General features: G+C 41.1%; 1 protein-coding gene across 2 annotated transcripts in view; it reads left to right on the plus strand.

The window, feature by feature from the left end:
- MARCHF8 (membrane associated ring-CH-type finger 8) overlaps window positions 1–25489 on the plus strand; it is a 98631-nt gene that overhangs the window by 16616 nt on the left and 56526 nt on the right. For both annotated transcript variants that reach the window (XM_082052748.1, XM_082052747.1), the window contains exon 2: window positions 6237–6415. In XM_082052748.1, coding sequence (XP_081908874.1) covers window positions 6320–6415 — 96 coding nt within the window. In that variant the 5' untranslated portion in view covers window positions 6237–6319. The remainder of the gene's footprint in view (window positions 1–6236; window positions 6416–25489) is intronic.

Consider the following 25489-nt stretch of genomic DNA (forward strand, 5'->3'; position numbering starts at 1 on the left):
GTGATATTTGTTTTCTTTTGAATGCTACCAAGCTAGTTAATAATTGCACATGACAGCTGATTTGATTTGAAAGGGACAGATTTTAAGGAATCTGTTTTTCAGAGGTGTAGATCTTGCTCAGCGGCCACTGAAATTAATGGGGGGGAGGGCGGTGCTAAGAGCACTGGGACCATTATTTATTGATGCTGTAGTGTAACACTGTGCTTGTCCAGTTGTATTATGTTTGTAAAAACTATCATATTCTTATTTTGAGAGGAGTCAGCCAGAGCTGGCAGATACCTGTCTTTTTATTTGCAATGTGTGTAGTCTGCAGCTATGTGTTCCTGTATAATGAGAAGCTTTCAAAGGGAACATGGGAAACACATAGAAGGATCTCTTGTCCCCTTTTTAAGTCTTTCTTTTGGTTTCAACTACACAATAACATGATTTAAAAAAATTAGAAGAAAAATATTTTTAAGTCTTGAAGCTGCTTATTTTTAAGACACTAGCAGGTGGAAGAAAGGAGGAACTGAGATAATAAAGTGAGAAGTTACAGCTAAGCTTGTAAATAATGCAAGATATAGGGGCAGGAGTGTAGCTGTAAACAGCAATAATCAGAATTATACCTGCCTGGTCTAAGTACAAGGGTTCTTTTCACTTCTAACGTTGTACTAGCCTTGAAATGTGAAAGGTACTGCAGGGAAAAAAGTGTGAGTTTCTCTCCCTTAAGCTCCCTTGAATTAGATTTGTTTGTCAAGTTAACAAATGCATGTGAAGTGCATGAGGCTTGATAACATCTCCTAAATAATGCTGTTAACAAAGTACTGATTAAGCTGCAGTAAAACAAAATGAAACACAGATACAGGATCCTCTTTTTGAAAATGCACATCTGTCATTGCTAGAAAAGGATTATGTAAGCTGCATTAGTAGAGGAGGAGTCTGGACAGCTCAAAATAAGTAAAAGCTTCAAACTGGAGCCAACACAAGCTTAATAGGGTTGGAAATATTTGCAAATATGGAAGATGCAGTGGACAGGAAGTAGGCATAAGCTATGTCCAGCTGAAATGCCAGGGTAGGTAAGCAAAGTTAAGATGCGTACAGAAATTTGCTAAGGTCACTGGATGAGGACTTCTCTTACTTCTAGAACAACAACAAAAAAAGGCAAACCTGAAAGTTGTTTGGGCTTCGTTGTTGTTTTATTTTACTTTGGTTTAGTTTATTTATTCGTTTGGTTTTTTTAATGAGGCTTTGAGATTTCACATCAAGACCTCCAGCAGAAGACCAATTCCAGAGCTGTGTTGATAGATTATTTAAATTCTCACTAAGAGAAAGTAAGCCAGCTGATGAAGACGTTGCACCATCTAGCAGCACACAGAGGTTTCCTCAGAGGGTTTCCATTCCTGTTTAGCTTGGTCAGGTTTCGTGCTGTACAGAGGGGAAATTTCAGAAGACCAGAGTTCATGGCAGCGATCCACAAAGCCTCACAGCAGCACATGCCAGCCTGCAGCTCCTAAGTCCCCTGAAGTCCATGGGTTGTGTCCACTCCATGGCAGGATTTTCACAGCAATGCACAGTGCAGCAGTGTCTGGATTATCTGGACAGCAGCGACCTGTTGCTTTATTTTTAACCTGCCCACCCCCTCAACAGATTATCAGACCATTGACCTATATGATACAGCTCGCTGCCATTAATGGGGGCTAGGAGAGTTGATGAAAAGTGTAAGAAGCCTTAGAGCAGATAGGAATAAATCAGGTGAAATTCCCTCCAATTCCATGCTGTTAGTGACTGTCCTCTTGCTTATACCACAGGTTCCATGGTTTATCTTTCATGCACATATAGTCCAGAATGCCTGTTGTAATTTAAACAGGAAAACAACTGTGATATTTGGCTGCTGCTTTTTTTTTTCCCCCCTTCTATGAGTAACGCGAAGCCCATGTACACACCTGCAAACATCCTCAGGATGCTTTTCTTTTGGTGAGGCCTGTGTACATCTGCAGCCAGTGCTGCTACAGCTCCAGACCTTCTGCTGAAGTTCTTCAGCATATGCTGTGTAACTAGAGAATATGGTGGACTTTCTGAAGTGTAAATGAACTAATAAAAGCTGCAGTTCATACTACATGTTTTTAGATTCCAGCAGATATCAAACCACGGGCAGGAAAGCATGATTTGTGCTTACTTGCCCCAGTCTGGCTGGTAATCTTTGGCAAAAAGTGATTTAGCCTTTACTTTGAGGTATGTGATGGGCAGAGAAGCTGTGGTAGGTGGCAGGTGAGGGATGACAGGTGATCTTCCTCCACCTGGGTTCTTCCCATGGCACTTCTTATTGTAACAGTCCAGCAATTTACAGACTATTAGGCTCGTCTCATGGCTGATTTATGTTCTTGTTTTGTCAGCTGGGAAACTGAGGCCCTCATGGTGTGGGATAGAAGTGGGGTTTCAAGTAGTCTCCCACCTGCTTCTGCTATGGTGAAGTTACCTGTTGTTTTCAGTTGTTCTTGCTCATGTACTTAATGCTGATAACTGCTGGGAACCTAATTTTCTGCATCTGTTGGTGTCAGGAGACATAACTGCGCAGGGGAATGCCCCAGCCACCAGGCTCAAGTCACATGCATATGTTTCCTTCCTTTTTTCTTCTTAACTACTTAACTGCCTTCGGAGACAGTTTGTGTAGTTTTGTCTAGGTCTGACTGTTCTTGCTGGAGCTTTTTGGTTCTAGCAACATAATGAGGACCCAGCTGATGTGGTTCCAGCTGTCTGCTGGCATTTTTAGTTACTGTTTGCCTGCCCTGTAGAAAGCGAAACTGGACTACCTGCATGGGTGACATCTTAGCTCCATTGAGGACTCAACTGTGGGCTCTGACATCAGGATTTTGACTTCTTTTGTCTTTTGAAATGGCATTGATTTCTGAAGGCTCTCCACAATGGCAGTATTGCTGGAATCTGTTTTGCTGGAACCATTGTGGCTCTAGATAGGGGGAACAGTAGAGCTTCAGACTGTTCTCTGCCCTGGCATTCACATATGCCCCAGCCAGGTCCGCAGGAAACCTCTTGGGCAAGAGCAGTAGTCTGTATTTGTGGTGTAGTGGCCATCGGCAGCATCAATAAAGAAATCTCTAAAGGGCCCAGCTATGAAAATAGACTTAATTTTATTATTATTTGCTGAACACCAAAACTCCTAAAAGGTTTTCTTCAGTGTTTTACTGCAGTGAATAACATATGAATAGCTATGAGGGCAGGAGGAGAACAGGATCCCTCCTCCTTCACAGGCAGATGACTGCCCTTCCTATGGGACCTGTCTCATGTACGTGTCCCGTCTCTCTGTCCAGCCCTCCCATAATTATTTCAGCTTTCCAGGCAAAAAGGAGCTGGAAAGTCCCTTCTCTGTGAACAGAACAGTATCTACACTGCTGGTTATGGGACTTCTCTTGCATGTGTGGTTTATGAACTGAATACCATGCAGGGCAGGAGGAAGCTGAGCCCTTATCTGCCACCTCCTGGGTGAGTGTACTCAGCGGTTTGGCAGAGGGGCTGTAGCAATGAGGATCCCTCACTTTGCATAAGGAGTGGTGGCCTGAACATCTAACTGGAGTCCTGAAGAGAAGGGAGCATCCAGGTGCAGTCCCCTGCCTTAACATTTCTTCCCTGGGAGCCTTCTTGGCACGCCCTTGGTTTGGCATGCTTGAAGCTTGGATCCCTCTTCACAGATGCGCAGCTCCTCACCCCTGGATTGGGGAGCATGTTGTGCTAGTTTAGCTGTGGATAATATCCTGCGGAGTTTGTCATAACTTGCTTTGTGTCAAGTGGCATTGCTTCTCTGGCATCCTTGTCTGTTTGCACTTGGTGCTGCAGATGGTCCGTTGACTCATGTAACTGTATCCTTTAATTAGCACTGTGAAATTCATGTGCTTCAGGTCGATGCAGACAGGCTTTGAGAGTATGCCTTGTTAGGGACCTTCCAGATTGGGGATGCTACAATGTGGCATTTGGGTTAAGTTTAGAGCTTTTTCTAGGCCACTCTTGAACAAAAGCAGGCATTATTAGAGCATCTGCCGGGCTTCTTTACCAGGGGAGGGCAGTTTCACATCATCTTTCAATGTCTAATTGGATTATATCTGCTGGCTGAGCACTTTCAAAGAATTCTAACACGTGCAATCCTAGAAGTACCTGCAGAAAAACTGGTTTTACTTGTTTGTCATAATTAGAGGGTTTTAACCATGTTTTCTAATAATTTCCCTTGGTCTCTGTACAGTAATAACATGTTCTTGCCTGCAAGGCCAGAACTCTTTTTGAAGGGGACACCGAATGAGGTCCATCTCCTTCCCCTTGGCTCAGCTATCACTGGCAAGAGCACAGATCATATTACCTGGCATATTTTCATTGGAGCTTAATGTTCTCCAGATTTCATTTCCTTATGTTTTCTTGGGAAAATACCTTCCCTTCCTGCTTTGTTTATTACAGTCTGATATTCCTGTCTCAGCCCATGTTTATCTCTTCTCTGGCATTTATGCCTTGGCTCCTTTAGAGGATGCAGTTAAGCAGGTGTGTGGAGGAGCCAGGGAGTTTCTGTGTTTTCTCTTTATACTTCACACTGAGATTCAACAGTGCTGGTAATTCCCATGTTTCCCTCTTTCCTCTGTTAAGGACATGTCCTTGTTGTTGCTTGTTTATGCTTATAAATGTGTTTGATTTTTACAGTCAGTGATGCCTAGAAGCTATGGAGGCATTGCCTTCAAAGCTTTCATGCATGCTTTATGATACACCATCTTGGCATCTATGGAAGTGATATAAATCCTGACCATGTGTCAGTAATGCTTCTGAATTTGGCTGAGCAGTCTTATGGGCAGATAGTGTTATCCAGCAAGTGGAGTGTGTGACTGGGAAGCAGCAGGCATTGCCTGCATTTTTGTTTTTCACTCATTGCTTGCTCTGTGACCTTTGATAACTCTTTCCCGCTCAGTGCAAAGAGGATAGTGAACTATCGTGCCCCATAGAAAGTGCCTTGGGCTATGTAATTTTTTTTTTTCCAATTTAATCCAAAGCAGTCAAGAGAGTTGATCCTGTTTTCATTTTACGCAACTGCAGTACTCCTGTGGAGTCCAGTGGAAATAGAACCAGATTGGCATTTTCTGCAGAATCAAAATCCTAGGAATCTTGGCTTATCTTTAAAACTTCCAATTTAAGTAAAAAATGTGTGCTTTATAAGTTAAGGGTATGCACTAAGTAGTAGGCTATACTACTTCTAAATTGCTAAGCAATATAATACATAGCTCATCTACCTATTCTTTCTTTCCTGCTGTCAGAGATTCAAAAACAAACAAACAAAAAGTTGATATGTTATGGAAACAGAAGAACAGTGCATCATCCAGTTGCCCTATTTAGTACAGTCCCTGCTATGTTAATTCCCCTCTAATCCTTTCTTTAAATACAATTGATTGTGTCTCATTTGTGGCAGGTTACATTCTAAATAAACACTCCATGATCCTACATGTTTCACAAAGGTTTTTATTTAATGTAACTTTGCTAATCTAATAAAGGTATGGCTAATTATGTCTGCCTTTCAGATTAGTGTTGCCAATTTTGGCTAATTTATGTGTATTGCTGTCTCTGTGTAATGCTTCCCTGTTGTATTAGTAAAAGAAGGATAAAGTGTGTGTAGTCCAGTGGATTCCCAATTCCTAGCAAGGGATTTTGATTATATTATTCTCTAATAGCCTTAAGAAAGGAACAGCTCACGTGATGCATCTTCCTATTGCCAGCTGTCATTGTATGAATGACAGGAGCCAAATGCAGGCTACTGATTGTTTTTAACCAAATCTATGGTATTCAGCCTGATTGGGGACAATGCCTGAGGCAGTTTGACCCAGTGTGGTGGGGTTGGCCATTCAGGAATCTACCTGCATGAGCTTTGCTCTCTGCCCCTCCAGGTAGCACATTGCTGCTGCTCAGCTGCTCTTCATCCTCTTCCCTTTCTACACAGACTCAAGTGTGGTCACTGCCCTCTGGCTCTGCTCTTGAACCACTTTAAGAACTGGCTGATAATTTGTGTATTCATTCGTTTGTATAAATTGTGCTCTGACCTGTCTAGTTCTAGCTCTTTAAAACTCTAGTGTTGTTTCTCACCCAGCCAAACTTTCTCCTGTTCAGAATCCAGAGAGAAAATAAGAAGTGAGCCTTGGCCCAACTCATGGCTTAGCTCTGATTTAGAAATAATTGCATTCCAAGCTACTCTAACATCATCTGATATTTTTATTTTTTAGGTGCAAGGCCTGACAATGGCACTGAATGAGCGCTGCCTTCAAGCCTCCTTCCTGTAAATGATAGGACCAAACAAGGCGGTGTGATGAACATGCCACTGCATCAAATCTCTGTCATTCCAGCTCAGGATGTTACCTCTTCCAGAGTCTCCAGGAGCAAGACCAAAGAAAAAGAGGAACAGGTACTGTCAGATGTACTTGATATTCACAGGAAGTTACCCAAATATAAAGTGGCAGAAGTTATCAAATCAGACCTGATTCTGTTCCAGAGCCCCAACTCCTTGCATGACAGCTGCTTTTAGTGAAGATGGATGTTAACAGATTATCTCTTCTCATGTTTGCAATTTTAAAGCAACTGGCTGCAAAATTTGAGAAATTGCTGTGGAGTAACCTGCAAAATGCAAGCTATGACCTTCTATTTTGCATAAGAATTCAAGGCAAATAGGGATTTTGGAAGATGGCTCTAGTACTGTTGTCACGGAAGCTGTTACAGGTGCATTTTACCTTTCTAAAAGAAAAATAGTATGGGAAGTGAATCCCTACATGCAGACATGCATCCTGTTTTCCTTTGATCTTGGCATCATCTAGTAGCTGTGTTTTGATTCATAGTGACCGGAACATCACAAGAAAGGAAATATACACCCATATATATATAAATATATACTTATTATGCTGTCTTCTGGGAATATGGTTTGTATTCTTAACTTGGGAGCATATGCGTGAATAGAATAATTTTGAGGTCTTGTTGTGGTGCTAATGAGAAAGGGAATGCAAAACCATCTGAAGTATCTTGTGATTATAGTTGTGATAGAATCTAATTAATACTCTACTTAATAATTTTTAGTAGCATACTATGTCTAGCCTTTATGTGTCAACCTTGTTTACCCCTGGAATGTGTCTCTGTTCAAACCCAAAGACCTTAGTATGCCCCATGCATTCGTGTGCATTGTATTGCATTGAATTTTATGTTATCTGCCAGTTCCACAGAAAATTCTGTCATTTTTTTAGCTTTACTCCAACATAAAATGAGGTCAAAAGGACATTCACATTATGGTACAGCTGCATGGCTTGTTTTGTGGACTGCTCAGCAGTGGTTAATCCTGAGGAGGTCTAGGGTGATTACAGACAGAGTGTAGCATAATTATAAGGGATGGGAAGTGCACTGTCGTGTTACAGAAAGCGGTTCACTAAGCTCAACTTTGAGTAGGGTAAAATAAATGGCTTCTAATGTGTTAGGATCATCTACCCTGACTGTCCAAATTGCACCTGCCAAAGTCAACAGTGAGTCAGTAAACAAGAATTATCATATTCTTATTTTTTGGAGTCTTCTCCTTATTATAATCTTAAAATGGATTCTATCCCTTCAGATTCTTAAATCAGTAATTAATTAGGCTGGTGCACTGCTGGTTTTGGTTGCTAAGACTTGGCAAGAAGTCGTCTTCACAGATGAGGTGCTTTAAATCCATAAAGCACCTTGTTTCAGGAGTCTGCTGGAGTCTCTCACTTCCCACCTGTCACATGTAGTCACTGTCTGGGCAGCTCTCTATGTAAGAGGGCTCTGCTGTTTCTTCCCTTCAGTCCCCTCCCATTTAAAACTGTGTGTGCTTTGAGTGAAACAGCCTCTCTACCCAATGCAGGGCAGTGCTGTGAATTGACTACCATCTCTTGGGGCGATGGGGTTTAGGAGGCCAGTCAGATCAGAACAACTTGTGGCAACTCTGACCATGTGATAAGCCTAGCACTAGGAGTCCCAAGTCTCCTGCTAAACCTGTTCTTAATTTCTAACACAGTGACTTCAGTGTTAACAAACCTTTCCTGTGTTTCCTTCATGGTAACTATTAATAGGTGAAATGTTGATTATTGTTTCCCTTGCCAGGCTGCTGTTGTACTTTATGCCTTGGGACATTTGAAGCAGAACAGAATATTTATTTAAATGTATGTGGCATTGCAAAGGAAATAATGGTGACTGGGACTTTGCAAGCAATAGGTTAGGCTAACCTGGCAACACTTCCTGTTTCCTAGGCCTTTTCCTTTTTGTCTTCATCAACATATTCATTCATTTCCCAAGTGTTCTATATTCTTCCAAAACCACAGCTGGGACAGCTGAAGTGCTCAGTGAACTGCCTGCCATCCTTGATGCACAGCTGTACTGACACTGCAGCTGCTCCTGTGCACGTGAGTCACAGCCTGGCCCTTGTATGCTCTTCGCCGCGCCTGCAAACTGCATCATTTCTGGTGTTAAGCTTTAATGCTGGATCTAAGAATGAGCTGGGGAGCAGTCGAGTTGTTAATGTGCTGACTTTGACCAATCCAGTTAAATTTTTCTATTGCATCCATCTGCTCTGCTGTTCATTCAAGGCTACTTGCTAGTCAGAGTCCCTGTTGACCTTTGGGTATGATTAGGACCCACTGGCCATGAGTGTGAGTTCTGCTCACAGGGGAGAAAGGGTTCAAGAGAAAGAAATAGTAGGTTATTGCTGCCTTATATTTAATCACTTTGAAATGCCCATTTTTCTGTTTGAGTTAGAAACAGTTGCCAGATAAAAGCAGCCTGTGGAGCAAGCATGATCTGGTGCTGAGCAAATCTGCTGAGCAGCTGTAGATTATTTTTGTGCTGTAGGTAACATCTGCTGTCTAAGACAAAGACAGTAGGTAAAGCTGAGAAAGAAGGCATTTGCACTTGAGTTTTGTAACTTCATTACAAAGTCAGCGTAACTTCAGTACTTCCGTATTTCATTTGTGTAACTTTATGTTACACAACAAAGCTCACAGTTATTTCTTCTCATGGATTTCTGCAAACACATATAATAGTTTTGCAGGAGCAAGTGCAACATTTCTCAGTTTAATTCAAGTGCCATGAGTTTCTTGCCTTACCTTTACTATATAATACAATTAGTCCTTACCTTTTCTATGTAGAAGCAACAGTAAGCACCTCAAACAAATAGATACACTGTGGTCTTAAAATGTTTTGTGCTGTACAAAGCTACTTGCTAATCTGAACAAAATCAAACAAACCTCAAACCACAATCAAAATCAATATTGCTGCTTCAAAGATAAATATGTAGGTTTGGTTTATAATAACCAGGCTATGTTCTTAGACCAAGTACATTCCCAGGTATGTACTTGGTAGATTGAGCAGACTCATGTACCAAGCTCTGGTAAAAGCCAAGGTGATTAAAGGTAGAATGTCAGCTAGCAGGTGAAATTTTATCTTGCTTTTGTTCTTGCTGGTTCAGACTAGGCCTTTAGCTTGTCTGTACCTGCATCCTGCATCATGAGAAGTGTTTTAGAGGAAAGGCTCAAGAAGAACAGTGGCAGAAAATGAAGTACCAATGTGCCCAGAGAGCGAACTTTGCCAGTCTGTGGAAAACCAGTGTTTATCCTATTCCCCTGAAAGAAGATGCTTTATATCCTGTTACCTTTTGTGATTATGGATGTGCTTAATTATCCAAATTTGTAGCAGAGGTGCAGAGGAAAAATTCTCAAGCTGAAAAGTTCAGGTCTCGTACTATTTCTTGCCTTTCATGCTTCTGGTCAAGGTGTAGCTCTTGTATTTCAGGTTAAGGCTTGACTGGTTTTAGCAATAGTTTTTCTTGCTACAAGAGCAAGTTTTCTGGGCTAATGATTTGTGACTAACAGTGAAGAACAGCAAGAAATCCTTACTACCTTTAGCATTATAATCCAGTTTCTCAGATTGGGTAATCTGTAGTTCCTAGGCATACCTCATGGCACACTAACATGTAGATTCAATACCTGTGGAAGTCTGAGGCAGAAACACTACTGAATTTGAAGAGGTGGTAAAAGGCAAAGCTCTTGTCTACCATTTCTGTTTCAAGTCCTCAGTTGTATGTATAAATGCCATAGCCTGGTAGATTCTGATTCAGGTTAGTGTAATTTTTGAAATTTAAAATAGTTGAAAACTGGGGTTAACAGCAGCCTTTCACAAAATTTTGTCCATTTCCCCAGTAAAAACTGAGAAGGTCATAAAGGGATTATTACTCTTGTGTTTAACTTAGGTGAACTTTTAGCTTTAAGGGCTATTAATAACCATCGTTAGCTTCTTACTTATCCTTCACTTGGAATGCCTTCACACTTACCTGACTTAAGGGAGAGTCACTCTGTCCTTTGTCAGATGCTTTAGCCCCCCTGCTCCTGTTTGTTGGGTATCGTGCTGTCCTCAGTGTTTCCTAATATATGCAAAAGCCAGCAGCTCTTAGGATTTGGAGTGGAAATGCTGAACCGACACTGTCATGTGGTTGAGGTATTACTCCGGTTTTGTTTTGTGCTTTGCCTGTTTGAGGGCTTTGTGCCTCACTGGCTGAAGCAGACTGATGTGTACCACAAGTTCACAAGTAAACATTACTGCAGTGAGTGAAGTTCCTTGAGCAATAGCTTTTACACAGTGCTCCTCTAAAAATGTGTAACTTCACAGTCGTGGCCTCCTGTGGTACGATCTCTGCAGACCTTATAAGTGGATCAGGGATGGATGGGATCGGTGTCTGAATGAGAGATCATGAGATCTTGGTCATGTAGGTAGTCTTCCTTCTCAATGGCCTGCACCTGGGAAGCAATATCAGGTTGTCATCAAAGATCACATAGCATTTATCACAGAAGCAGATGAATGTTCTAATCAAATTTAAACTTTCTAATTCCACTCGGTCAACAAGTGTTACTGGCTGCTATGTGCTCAGCAGAGATGCTATGATCATCTCAGACATCGCCAGGTCCTTCTCAAAGCTGTCATCTTTGAGATACTATAACTACCTAATTTGTCTGGATGAAATTACAGTGAGAGAAGTACACTGTGCTGCATCTTGCTAAATTTCTTCTGTCGTGTTAAAGATATCTTTCATCTTATAACAGGAAAGGCACCATGTCCTGTTGATTCAAATAAGCCATGTCTTACTGGAAAAGCAGGGCTTCAAAAAAATTTTTAAAAAGCTATAGATGCATTTGCAAGAATTTTTATTTATAGATCAGTAGCACAATATAAAGGTGTATGGTTTACGTTGTTGAATCTACTGTGACACTTTGAGAGCTTTAATATTGATTTTAAGGTACAGAAGCACTCTGTGAACTTTTCGTTCACCTTTTGGACTTTGAGCTGTGAATGTGGGCTCTGATAGGCTGAACTTAATCCAAATACTTAGGCATTTGTAAGGTTCTGTGTGTATGTTTGGTTTTGCTTGCCCATTGAACCAAATCATTCATTAAGCAGCCAGGCTGCAAATCCTTTGAGAATTTCACCTCTTATTATTTTTATACTGCGTTTTGTGTGTTTATGTGTAGCTATGTAGTACATTAACACTGTACCTGGCATTTTTCCTTTATTAAATTAGCTTTGTAGAGAAACTGGTTAACTATTAAAGAATTTTTGTCTGAGTATCCTTTAACTCTTCCGTGGGAAGCAGAATTTGTCTCTTGCTGTACTGCTTATAGGCTTAGCCTCAACGTGAGAATTGCAAAGTCCTTTTCTGACAATTCAAACCTTGCCTTTTACTTAGCATATTTTTTGATGGATCATAAAGCATTTCTCAGAAAAAGTTGATGGTGCACTTCTCACTTTTAAAAAGTAGCAATTAGACAATTTTTTGATGCAGCAGATGACCTGTGACAGACACACACCGAAAGAGCTGCAGCGAAAATGCTTTTGTTTCTGCAGTCTGGGAGCAGATAAGAATATTTCCCAGACCTTGTCATATGAGAATACGCCAGGTGAGTGAGCCGGTTGTAACATACTTCTGAATTGTATCCATGCAGCGATGCTGTCATGTCGAGAGTGTGGTATTTCCATGGCTGATGTCTATGTTAAAGCAGACATTATAGCACATGTCTGTGTAGAAGCAGGTACCCGAGTATACTCTCACTTTGATTAACTTTAGCAGGTAAACAACCTAATGAGGAGCACTAAGTAAATAGGGAAATTGCTTGAGAAACTGTGTCACACCAAATGCATCTCTTTACTCCACAGGTGCATTTGTACAGGCTTGAACCCCACCCTACTTGTGATCCTTCCTTTTGGTTATTAGGAAAGTAATTCTTGTGCTTGTCAAGACAACTTAACTGTTACTTGCATCAAACCCTTCCTGGGCATGGCACTTCGCAGTTGCTGTCAGGTGCCCTTGCAAACATATTCTCACAGGGCATTGCCTATTTCTTTACTGCTATAAACGTCTTGGTGTCTGGCAGTGGTCTGCATGCCTGAGGTGCTCCTTCTGCCCATCTGCCTTCTTCCCAGGGGCAGTTGCCACTGTTCCTACCCCTTGCCAGCTTCAGGGCATTCTTATCTCCCACATGTTCCTGGCAAGGTCACCATTAACCTCCCCTTCTGTGTGCTACCTGGAGAGCTGGCAAGAAGTACACAGAGTGCAGCCAGGCCTGGATTAAAACAGTAGAATCTGGGATTTAATGTGTTTGTATCTTACTGCCCTGCCTAGACAGTGTTGAGCAAGTCCCTTGGGTGCCCACACTGTCCTTCCTCCCATCAATCAAGGAGTGCTAGCGCTGCTGGTTAGCCTTGTACAAGGCTTCAGGTCTACAGATAAACGCTGAGCAGCTGGAAGCATTTGACACTATATCCTTTGAGATGACTGATTTGGCAGAGTCCCGCTCTGCAGCCTGTTCTGCAGAGCTGGCCCATAGCTCTGCTGCAGAATGCGGTGGGCACAGTGGGCATGGAGAGCAGAGGAGTCCTCCTCCTGCAGGTAAGCATTGCTTGATCTCAGTCCTGGTGAATGTGCAAAATGCTGTGACCTTCCTGAATCCATGTGTGTGCTTTCTGCTCTTCTTGTGTTGGAGTGCAGGATGGGACGCTGGTCCTCTCAAGCCCTGTGATTGGAAGCTGGGGCATACTGCTTCCCAGCAAACCCCAGTGAAGGGGGAAGAGAGGAGCCAGGGAGGGAGGGGAGGGAGCTGCTCCTGCTCCAGCAATCCCAACAAAAAAAAGTCAGATCACGCCATTGGATTCTGCATTGTGTTTGTCTTGGAGTGTGTACAGCATGTGTGTCTGAGGAAAGGAGCAGATGGCTTCTGAGTGGAGATGAATTACGAAAAGGCAAACTGCAGGAAGTGGTTTCTGAAAGGGGTTTGAAGAAGAGGAGAAAACCTTTTCTTTTAAAAATTCAGTAAACATAAAACCTAACAACAGTTGATACAGCAGCAGTTTTATCTTATGTAGTGATGCTTCAGAGAAGGAACTTTAAAAGTTTCAGGTTTTGCTGTTTTATTGTAATCAGACTTGGAGAAGATTTCTGTTTTGATTTTTTTGTCTGCTTATGCTTTGGTGTCTCAAGACCAGAAACCAGTTAATCATTATGATCTGTAGCTGTTGCATTAATCTGAATTCTTAAACCACCTCTCTGATATTAATGCAATCACTGTCTAGCTTTCACTAGCGGTTCACTTGAACAAGCTGAGAGTCATTCTTTGAAAAATATGATTTTCTAGAAGAAGTGCTGATGCTATTTAATTGTGTGATAACCAAGTATGTTTTGATGATTGTGTTTTGCAGGTCTATTGGTGTTTCTGGTGTATGTTAATGTGCAACACTTTTCCATAAAGGGGGCCCTGGATCTGAGCTTGTGATCTTAGAGTTGATTTTTTTTTTCTTTCTTCCCTGGTGAAAACATGCCGCTTGATTGCCTTCTAACAAAAAGTGTGTGTCAGCCATGATCCTGCAGTGAGCTGTATGTGTGTATAAATATCTGTGTTGATACGGAGTGCCTCTGGAATCATCACAGCTCCACAAAGACATGGGTCAAGGTGTTACTCATACTTTGCAGTGATTTTTATCATCCAGTGGCTATACTGTAAAGCAATGCTGTCAGGTTCCTGAAAACTGATTTTTTAAGTTCTTTGTTTATTAAAGTTCATTTCTGTAAAAGAGAGACAGCAGAAGTACAGGTTTTTTTCTCCTATAGGGTGTTTTTGCCTCATGCATTGATGCATAGTGAGTGACATTTGTGGCTTGCTCTTTCAGACAGGTGTGTTTCTTTACCTGGTGAAATACTTAAAGTAGGTTGGGTTTTGGGTTGTTTGGGGCTTTTTGGTTTGTTTTGTCTTTCGAAAGAAGAACAAAGACTTAACAGTTCTGCCAGGGAGACATGCTGTGGTGCGGTACCCTAGCTTTCAAGTTGCTGATTTCCCTTTAAAACCTATACCCTAGCAGTTTAAAGACTTGTCTTTGAGAAGTTATATACAGGCTTAAATTTGCACCCTAGAACTTGGGTAATTCTGCTTGGTCTTTTTGCCGTTTATGAAGAATTCTTGCCAGGGGCAGTGGGAAGTTATTCTTTAGAAATTGCTCCACCATGGTTTGTGGAAATCTAAGCTCTTATGAGTACAATCTTCTGAGTCGATAGTCCTCACACCTAGGAACAAAATCCACCTTTGGAAGCCATTCAGCTTCTCTTGGTCCCAGAGGTGATGGTCTCTCCTCTGCTACCAAACATGTGTCTCTTTGGTAGCAGACATTGGTCCTGTTTTAGGAAGTTGCTTATGGAGATTTTCCATGACAGTCACAAGTCAAGGGCATGCTTTTATTACTGAGCAAGCCCACTTGTGTGTTTCCTGAGGTCAGAGGCTGAAATTCAGAATTCAATTTTCTCAGAGTCAGGAACTGAATTTTGACGTATTCAAAGATGAAGGGAAGAGTGGGATCACGTATTTGTGGACGTTTAAGTATATTTACAACCCCATTCTCTCTTCTTGTAAATAAGCACTACTTCGATGTTGATGCAAATGATTAAAAGTGACCCGTTTATAGTTTTTTCATATGCTTGAACATTGTATGTGATTCCATGTGGACCTGACAGCAGGTGGCTGTGTGGGTGAGGGAGAGGATTGTCCTCACATCTGCAGCACTTGGCTTCACCCCTGCGTTACGTGCACACTGTGTGGTCCCACCATGCTCTGTTAGGGTGCAGCACCTATGATGTTTCTGGAAGCGAGAGTCTGGTACCATGTCACTAAATGCTTTGAATGCGCAGTATGCATCTGTCAGTGTAACTGCAAGTGTGTGTGTTTAGCACAGACACTGATATACTCAGATTCTATGAGCATGGAAAGAGGGTTTGGTACAGTTTTATCATGTGAACATTTTCAGTAATAAGTTTATATCTTACAGTTGGGTTTTTCAGGGACCTTATAGTAAAGAAATGTACATCTGAATTTTTTGTGTAACCTACTTAAGTCTATATCAAATCTGGATTTGAAGACAGATTTCCAGTGTGTCTTACTGCCTTGAAGGTTAATTGCATTTCCTACTCTTAAGTACTTACACCTTGGAAAATCACTGCTCTAGATCTCACACACATAGAAGTATTTCTGGCTATTTATCTCTAAAAAGTCAATCAGATTTTTTTCTGACTCTCGAGTCAAATTCATTGTCTGTGTTAACTGCAACTAATGTGTGGTTGTGTTCATTTATTTAAGTATATTGTACTTGATATCTCAATGAACATGTGGGGTTTTTGGAGGAGTTTTTTGCTCCGCTTTTATTTTTAAGGTACACTGGAAATTGAAAAATTACTTGCTGCTTGATGTTCGTGAATTAGCTTATAAGCAGATATTTGTACTTACCTGTTCTTGACTCATGTGTTTCCAATATGAGATGAAAACTTAAGAGTTCTACAATATCTTAATGTAAAAGCTAAAAAACTTGTTTTGCCTTTGCTTTCACCTTCAAGCCCATTCTTCAAGGAAAAAAGAAAAACGAAAAGTCTTATGTTTGCTTCTTTGTTTAATGATTCTGTAGCACATTGTTTGTGCCAAATGTTTTTTCCTGTAGATTCTTGCTGTAATATTGGAGAGTATAGTGTCCAGTCTACAGTACAGAGGACCGAGAGTTATTTTTTGTTGCGATTCTGTTATGGTTTTGTAACCCTCGGCATCATGTTTTATTGCAAACAAACACAGAGATCTTGTCTATGGGGGGCAAAGTAACAGAACCAAGTGTTTCTTACTGGTCTTTCAGGTCGTTCATTCTTCTGATTGCAGGTTTAACTTTTACTGCAGAGGTCATATTCTAGATTTATACATTACTAGCAGCTGTCTTCATGCAGAATTATCTGTGCAAGATATCCACAGCTTTAACAGACATTTTGGTCTTCCTGCAAAGGAAACAGCTTTATGTGGCATGTCAGCTGATTTCAGTCATGGTTACTATATTTATGTAGGGTAGTTTGTAGCAGTACTGTGATTACCCTTCATCCCAATGTTCTCGTATGAGCTTTGATATGCCCAGGAAGTGAGGCAACAGTATATAACTACATAATAAAATACCATCACCCACACATACACAATTTATCCAAGAGATTGTTTACCACTCCAGGATATACCAAATTTCTTTCCCAACCTGGAGGTTAAGACTGCCAGTAGAAATTTGGAGTGAAGAGCCGTGCAATGCCTCCCTGTGAACCCGGATTACCCCATTACTGTGTAAGGCAGTAGTTCCCAGCACCCTTGATGGTGGCATGGAGCGGGGGTCCCTGCATTCCTCCAACACCAGCATCCAGCCTGCATGTGCCACTCAGTGTGCTCTAGCTCTGCCTCTCCAGTTTGCATGCTGGCAGTCCCTGCTTTAACTGCTTCACGCTTCAATTCCTTTGTCCATACTGTTGTATCAGGAGGGTTGGTCACATCAGCTAATAGGTGTAACGGGCTTGAGATTTGCAGACAAAGACATTAGTGGGTGACATTAGTATATAGGAAACTTGCAGAACAGATGAGGTGGAAGAAATCCTTGAGATGCTCTTCTTAACTCAGGTGCACTTTTTAATGTATAGTCTCACAGTTACAGTGGTGAACTAGTAGATGTTGAGTGCCGATTTGTGAATGCTGCGCAGCCATAACAGTAGATCGAAAGAGAGGTGACCTCAACCAGCAAGGCCAGGCTAGGAGCCGTTTCAGCAGCAGATTCAATAACCTTGAGTGTACAGGGAAGTGAGAACCTGGAATAAATGTTGGAAGCACCCCAGCACACCTGAGATCATGGCTTCTGAGGATGCTGATTAGTTGGCCTTAGTTCCTATAACTGTAATTAAAGAGGACCTGATTCATGAGGCTGATGAGGAAATGAGTGCAGAAAGGAGAGGTTGTGTGCAGTAGAATTATGTACACTGATAGTCAAGCACGGATTTTTTACTTGAACTTTTGTTAGTCAGGGAAATCCTTTGCAACAAAGTAGTTGATCTTTCTTCTGCTGGTAGAGCTTTGTATTATCCATCTAATTAATTGATTAGTTCCTATAGAGCTGTGAAAAACGGACATTAAAATGTTGCCCATGTTATACTGCACATCTGTGCAGAGGCAGGTTATTATTTGAACAAGCATTTTTCTGAGCTGGTATACTACCCTTTCTTCTGTACTTTGTCACTAGGAAAACAATAAATGAGTTAGAAGAATGGCATCACATGCTATCCCTTCTTATTTTCGTATAATTTCAGGACAACTTTTCAACCAGTACCATGACTCATTTCAGAGGTGGCTACCAAGTTTGTGCTTCCCTGTGTGGGGGATGTTAACCTCTCTTAAGTAGAAAAAAAGATGCTTCATAGAAACAAGAGACAGATCTCCATGTATCTTCTAGTGTTTGGGGGGTGACTGTATGCAACAGAAAGTTGTAGTTCCATAGTTCAATACTGTCTTTCCAGGGCAGATACGAGAAGCATGTCTGTAAGTCCTCTGAGGCCCTACAGGGACAAATGTCACTCAAGAGAAGTTGTGTCCTATCACCTCTGCAGTGTATGCTGATGCCAGACTTTACTATACAGCCTATGGAAGTGAGTAGTCTACAATATGTTGGGTTTTTTTCTTCTTTAGCTTGCTTTTTATCTTCTATACTATATTTTAAATCCCATGACCACATGACGATTGGAATTATGGATTGGCATCAAATTCTTAAAAGGAGTATGAGATTATCCTTTTCTTAGGATTTAGAGAGATGAGCATAAAAAAGAGGGTTTAAAAGTTGCAGAGGCTGCTTCTGGCTTTTTTGAATACCAACTAATCATTTGATTTTTATTTTTCCTTTAAAGTTGTTGGCTTTTCTTGAATGGAAAGCTTCAGAACAGGAAATGTTTTATTCAGCTCTGACTGGATGCACAAACCCCACGCCAGTTGTAAAGTTTTTTCTGGCAATCATCTGCCTGCTGATTTCTAGTAACTATTCCCAGCACTAGATACCAGAGGAGGTGGTTTCTGGTTTGTTCAGTTTGAAACATCACGATACATTTCCCTCAGCAAGTGGCTTACATTATATTTTTTGGCTTCAGTTTTTATGCATAATGACAGTGAAAACATTTGATTGATCCCAGAGAACAGGAGAGAGTTGTTCGTTGAGATTTTTACCCGTAATCTTCTTTAGTCTACTGTGATGCAGATGGCTGAAACCCTTGTTCAGGTAAAGATTGCAAGGCAGGCTTGTATGCAACCAAGTGAAACATTCACTAATTTTTGCATCTTAATTTCTCTGAGCTGATTAATGTAACAGCAGTTAGACAGTGTCATTCTGCATGAAATGCTGCAGTGTGACTTCCCCTTTGGCTGCCGATAAGCATCGGGTGCTCCAGAGACACTGGAGTTACTGAAACATCCACAGGCAGAAATGTGGAAGTGACCCCTAAATAGATGTGTCTGTTTTCAGACACCAAGGTTGGGACATTTGGGAAGCGGGAAGCACAGCTACTGCATACCTCTAAACTTTAAAGCATAGCTATTTTAAGTTAAGCACTTAAAAGTGAAGCACTAGGGTACTTAATGGAAACATTTGCAAATTAGGGCCGCTGGGTACTGGCAGTGTTAATTTGTGCTTAAACTAATATAAGATAACCTCTTCCCTTACAGCTACAAATAGAACTGAACTGGTTCTGTTCTGTGATTAATATGAAAACCTTGACTATTTGGCTTATTGCTTCAAATTGCCAAGTAAAAAAATCTGTGTCAACATACAATGATAAAGTTAATGTGGAAGAGCGAAAGCCATGTATGTTGGAGTACAGATTCAGTTAAAAAAAGGGGGCATGTGTTTCGCATGTAATTTTTTTGATATGCAAAGCAGAACATAGCTATCTAAAATAAATATCTATTCATGTATTTCTAGGCATTGGTAATGAAGGGCTAATTGTCCTCTTAACTGAAGTGTGCAGCATAAAAGCAGCACCTCCTACCACCAAACCCTTTCTCATCAGTCTGGTTGAAAACGGCTTGTTTTATTGTAGTGACTCCTTTGAAGTTTGTGATGTTGAAGGCCAGCAGGGATGGCCACATCTGACTTGTAATGACTTGTGTTACAGGGGTAACTACATGCAACGTATATTGAGCACATAACTCATGGTATTTGGAAGAGGCATGTTAGCCTCCAGCCTTGATTTGAAGATGAAGGGTAAATCTTCTGTCTTACTCGATAGTTTGTTTCCATGCCAACAACCATCAGAGTTTTCAGAAACCACACCTGACTTTTTATTTCTTAATTCTGATTTTTTCTTGCTTCAGCTCCCAACTGCTGGTTGTTGGCGCCTCTTTCTCCATTAATTGAAACAGACTCTTAAGTTATGCTTTTGGACCAATCAGTGCATTACAGACAAGTTAGGTCATTATCTTTTTAGATAAATTTACATATAAAGTTATTGAATCTCTCCCAGTAGGGTATTTCCTACAGCCTTGAAAATGTTTGGGGGCAGTGAGAGATGGAGAGAGATCCTTTTCAACCCCCTCTCCTTCTGTTTGAATGGAAAGATTGGGACACTGGAATTCAAGTGTCCTAATTACAAGGCAAGTTGTATTGCTCTTATTTTTAGGGTTTTGTTGTTGTTGGAGTTGTTGTCCTCCATTGGTTCTCCAGCACTTTACCTTGGAAGTGCTGGACTTGAGAGGGAAAACTGATCTCTACTTGCTGTAGTGCAGGGGTGAACAGCATCAATTCTGCCTTAAACTCCATTCAGGTTCTCATCTGCAGTCGTCACTTCAATGCAACTTCCTAAATCCTTTACTGTACTCCTGCTTTATAGACTGAAGCCCGTATAACTTGCAGTTACAGTCTGTGTCACTTTGATTTGGTGAAAGTAAAATGCAGTTTGAGTACGGTGTGGGGTTTTTTTCCCCCAAAATCAGTTTCAAATGTTCGTTCAGAATCTGTGAAGTGGATGCAAGCCTCATCGTTTTTACCACCTTGCTAAGCTTTTGGTCACTTGTAAATGTTACTGGCAGCGACTTTACTATTTTTTTTAAATTCATTTTCGATTGATTATTGAAAATATTGACTAACACCTGGCTTAGGACTGAACTTGTGGAACCAGCAGAAACATCTTCATTTAATTCTCTGTTGACAAGGCCAACTTCAGATCTGTCAGGAGTCCGGTGGTCTTTGACATTTAACATGTTTTCTGTCGGTATCACTTGTTCCATTTTTAAATGGAAGCATTTGGGGAAAAAAATAAATAAATAAAAGGAAATGCTCCACCATATCAGACACAGTAAAGGTGGGAGTTTCAGTGAGCTAAAACAGACTACTAGGGAAATGTTAATAGGAGACAATAGGTGGGGGAGGGGGGATGGAACACACACAACCACCAGATGGGATGAGCATGTCTGCGGCAAAGATAGTGGCTTTCTCCCCGTTGCATACTGAGCTCAGCTGGTCTGAGGAACATTTCTTCCACAAGAGTTAGCAAGGAGAATTTTGGGAGGGGGTAGTGCACCCAGGTCTTAGGGCCTTCTTTTACACAGTTTGTTCTGTGTGTTTTGGAGCCTGAATAAAAAAATGCTGTTTTGAAAGGTTCTTTCTGATGGTTACTAGAATGAACTGACTAAAGTATAGGAGCATGCAGTTTCCATGGGGAACTTGGCCTTTCCCGTGAATGCGGCTAGGGAGAAAGAGAGCCAACCTGCCTGGTTGGGCTGTGTTGTCCCCCTCAGAGTTTTAGTTCCCACTGCATCGTGTCCATGCCATGCTGTTTTGTTCTATTTTTTCCCCTTTTCCCTTATCATCTATAAACCTCTGTTTCCTTTTGAATGTAGATACAGCAGGCAGCATGGCCGTTGTTCCTAAGTTTATGAGCATTTTTAACTCCCCCCCAGTCCAACCAGTCTCATGCTGAGTAGGACTGGTGGCAGCTGCTTATCTTCTGAAAGCTTTTCCAGTTTTAGCCTCTGCTTGGCCACACTTCTCTGCCATGGAAGTTCCCGCTGTCCCCGGGAGACATCAAGGAATATGTAGTGAATGTGCTAGATGTCATCTCCAGATCCAGATATTTTCTTTCTGGAGTTGTTATATCTAGGTCTAAAAGTCTTAGCAACTTGGTTGGCTTCAGTCTGACCTCTGCGACACAAGCCCACCTGTAAAGTGTCTAGCAGGTAGCTGCTAATAATTACAAGAGCCTCGTGGTTCCTTACAGACTTCTCTTTGACCTCTCCCTACCTCTGGTGCTACAGCTACTCAGTTGAAGTCCCATTCCCTGGTACCTTATCCAGTAAAACCCAGAAGTGTTTCCTCCAGCCCCCTCTGAAACGCGCTGTCACTGTTTATCCTCCTCCAGCAAATGTCCACTGCGGTTTCTCTGCTGACACACCCACCACCAGCAATTAGGCCACAGGCTCTGGTGCCCCCTCAGCCATCTGTCCCCAAGGATGATATGGGGGTAACCATCTGGAACACAAGAAGTAGATCGTTGATGTCCTTCTTTAAGACTGGCTGCTGTTTGGCTACTTGTAGTAAATCTAGGTGAGGCATACACAGGTCTCAGTGGATTACAGAGTGCAGCAAGGCAGATGAGATCAACCAATTTTTATGGCCCTGGCGTTTTTCAATCCAGTCATTGAGACAACCAACTGCAAAGTCTGAACTTCTGGTTTATAACCATAATTTTTTGGAGGTGTTTAATGCGGAGCCCTGACCCCCATGTCTGTTGCATCCTTTTTGGTGAATTATTCTTATGCAATATTTAGGTGGGTTTTAGTTGTTGCGAGTTTTGAACCGGATTTTTTTTTTTTTTTTTTTGAGGAACTTCTGAGGAAGCTCTTACAGTTCCTCTTTAGAACAAAGTTCTGTTTTTTAATCCTTTTCTTAGATTTCTCAAAAGTTTGTGAACATGTCTTAACTGGTTCCTGCATGTGCAGTTTTGCTGGGGAGAGCTTGCCTGCAATCCACTGTTCTGAGCTTGGCTGTATTTTCTGAGGCCAAAAAGCAGAACAAAAAGCCAAAGCTGTAGTTATGAGGGGAAATAAAACCATTTAGGAAACTCAGTATGCCCCTTAGTTGCTTGACTCTTTTGCTTATGTTCAATCACCCAGTTTTCTCTAGTCTGAAGTGCATTTCTGTGGATTTGGTTTGTTGGATTGTTTTTTTTCCTTCAATCTTTTGATGCTTTTTGGAAAAATTCTTCAGGCCATATTGTTATACTCCACTCCTGTTTTTTAGGTGTATTAGTGACACCCACAGTACTTGGGTAAGCACCTTTATGTTGCTTTCCAGCATTGTGAATTTACTGTTGAAGTGACAAGTATGTCAGTTAGGCACAGACAGCAGCCAAAAGTCAGCTCCTACCTGCACGTACTACTGTCTTTCTGCCTACTGCATGGAGGCAGGGGATCTTACATGGTGTTTGTTAATGCTTGGTAGAGATTTTGCATACTGAAGTTAATTTCATTAAAAATAGATATAAAATTCTCACTTCTTTTTTCCACTGTCAAATTCACATAGGCTCAGAGAAACATCTGCTGGATCAAAGTCTGTTAGCTCCTTCAGTGTGTTCCTGATTGCTGAAACTCCCTCAAGCCTTGTTTGTTTGGAAAAAGTCAGGCATAACATCGGATCTACACAGCCTGCAGTGTTTCACAAGGCAGATAGGAGCAGTGCAGTACTTGCACAAGCATGATCATGCAGATTCACAGGCAGGAAACGCTGCTTGGTACTTAACATCTCCTTGTCCTGTCTGTCCCCCATTATGCTTGTGCCATCCAAATTGGTTCTTCCTTCCCTCCACCCTCCTTTGGGGTTAGACCTGGGAAATGGCCATCAGCTGTTCCCAGGCACTACCAACTGAGATGGTCGCAAATAAGACGCTTGGGCACACAGAAACTTGGGAGAGAATAACAAGCTAAAAATGTGATATAAATTGTCCTTGGATCATGACCGTCCCTTTCTAACGTCTGGCCAGGCAGAACCATAAGTGCTCGTCTCACTGAGGTTGTATCTGCCACTTGAGATGCGCTGCAAATAAATTACCAGCTTTGCTGTAGTTATTTTACTGATCAGGGGATAACTAATCTTTTTTTGTACTGCAGACTTCAGTTTAGAATAGTTGTTGTTTTTTTTTTTTTTTTTTTCACACAGACATCAAAGAAGTTCTGATTGGCAGATCGGAAATTTGCGTAAGGTCTGGAAGGAGGATTTATAGGAAACGAGCAGATGGTCTACTAGAGAATTTCCCCAGGAGGTTGCAGTTCTTTAAAAGGGGAAAAAACTAAATAGACTGTACAAAATTCGACTGTAAAATTAACTGGCCAGCCAGTAGCTAAATACTTAACTAAAATGATTCAGCTTGGCCCCTAGCATAAGCATGTAGTGAAGTGATGTGTGTGTGAGCTGACACCGCACACATTATTTCAAGTTTCACCTAATAAGTGCGCATGAATGAAAAATTATTTTGCTATGCACAGTGGTGCGGCCTCTCCTGCATCTCTTACTTTCACAGTGGCAACATGATTGTTCAGGCATGCAGGAGAACGCTGCAAAATGCAGTTCATTTTAAGTGAAATATATCACCATTCAGCAGAATGTATTTAATTTTTAAACTGCTCTTTTTAGCCTCGTAAGCATAAGAATTAATGTATTGGTTAAATTCTGATATTTGATTATATAATCAAATATTTAATGTTTAAGGGAAAAAAAAATTGCTTTATTTGGAGGATACAAGACTCAATAGTATGTTAACCCTAAGCAGTCCAATATCACGTATCACTTAAAAAATCCATGAATTCAAGTCACTTTGAAGTTGTTTGGTACATAGCTTTGGACTTCTGATATCCATGTTTCCTATGTGGTTTTCTTTTTCTTTTTTTTCCTTTCTTTTTTTTCCCGAAGCTGTGATACATTGAAATTGCAGGATTTGTGTGTGGGTGGGTATTTTTAAATGGACAATCAGATTTTCAGTGCAAATCCCTTCATTTCTGCTGCTGAGGTTTTAAGAAACAAATTTTGTATGCTACATTAAACAAACAGGTGCATTCAGAAACCAGTTGAGTTCATTGTGCCTTTAAAAAGTTAGGAAAGTACCTTTTTCTTTAAATCCCTATGAAAGACCCTTTTTAGAAGGCAGAAAAGTTTTAATTCTCTCATGTTATATTTTAAATTTAATACCCAACAGAGACAACTGTCTGAAATAATAAAAAGCATTTAATTACTCTCATGCTTATCTGTTTGTGTGCTGGTTTGCTTCTCCCAGAAACTTACTCATAACACCTGGTGTCATGGGAGCAGTCCCATGGGCCATGTGCAGACATAGTTCGGCTCAGAGTCCATTGGCGTAACACGGGTGCAGAATGTAATTAAACTGGATTTCTCTTCCAGCTTGCTGTGTTTGCGTAATTTTTCATACAGGTAGTAATACAGCTATTCAATTTAGAAACCAGCCTTGAAAACCTTTGACCTAACTTCTTGAAGTACTAAGAGGAAGAGGGTAAATATCCAAGGGCTATGTGAAATTCTTCATTGAGCCTTGATACATACTTCCTTGTATATAACGCCTTACAAATCTGTGTTTATGGCAGATTTTCCCCCTTCCCTCCAGCAATCCATTTCCATTAGCCTCAGACTTAGAGCCTCTGGAAAAAAAAAAAAAAAATCTCAGAATTTAGCACAATCTTCCATATATTGAAAAAAAAAGGTCAAATTCATGTCAGTGCAGTTGTCCAGGTTCAGCTAAGGCAGAAATTTTGTCTGCAAAGTGCTTGTTCACATTAGTCCCATATGAACCAAAATCAGGCACCTCTCTGAGGGTGTGCAAGAGTCTGCAAGGCTGGCATGGAGAAGGATGAGTTTTCTGTTGTTTAACCAAAGCTCATCTGGTATGAAAATACCAAGTTGTGAACCCCGTCATTGATAGAGTAATCTTGCAGCTTACTATTTACTATTTGCTGGGGTTTCTGAAATTGTCAGTTGTATAGAAAGCTCTGAATGAATTATTTCACATGTTTGATCTGCTGCAGTTTGTTTATAGTGTAGAGTCTGAGTATGCCATATGATGATGTTTCCTCTAACA

The sequence above is a fragment of the Streptopelia decaocto genome (genome assembly GCF_964273445.1).
Source record: "Streptopelia decaocto genome assembly, chromosome: 5".
Classification (NCBI taxonomy): domain Eukaryota; kingdom Metazoa; phylum Chordata; class Aves; order Columbiformes; family Columbidae; genus Streptopelia; species Streptopelia decaocto.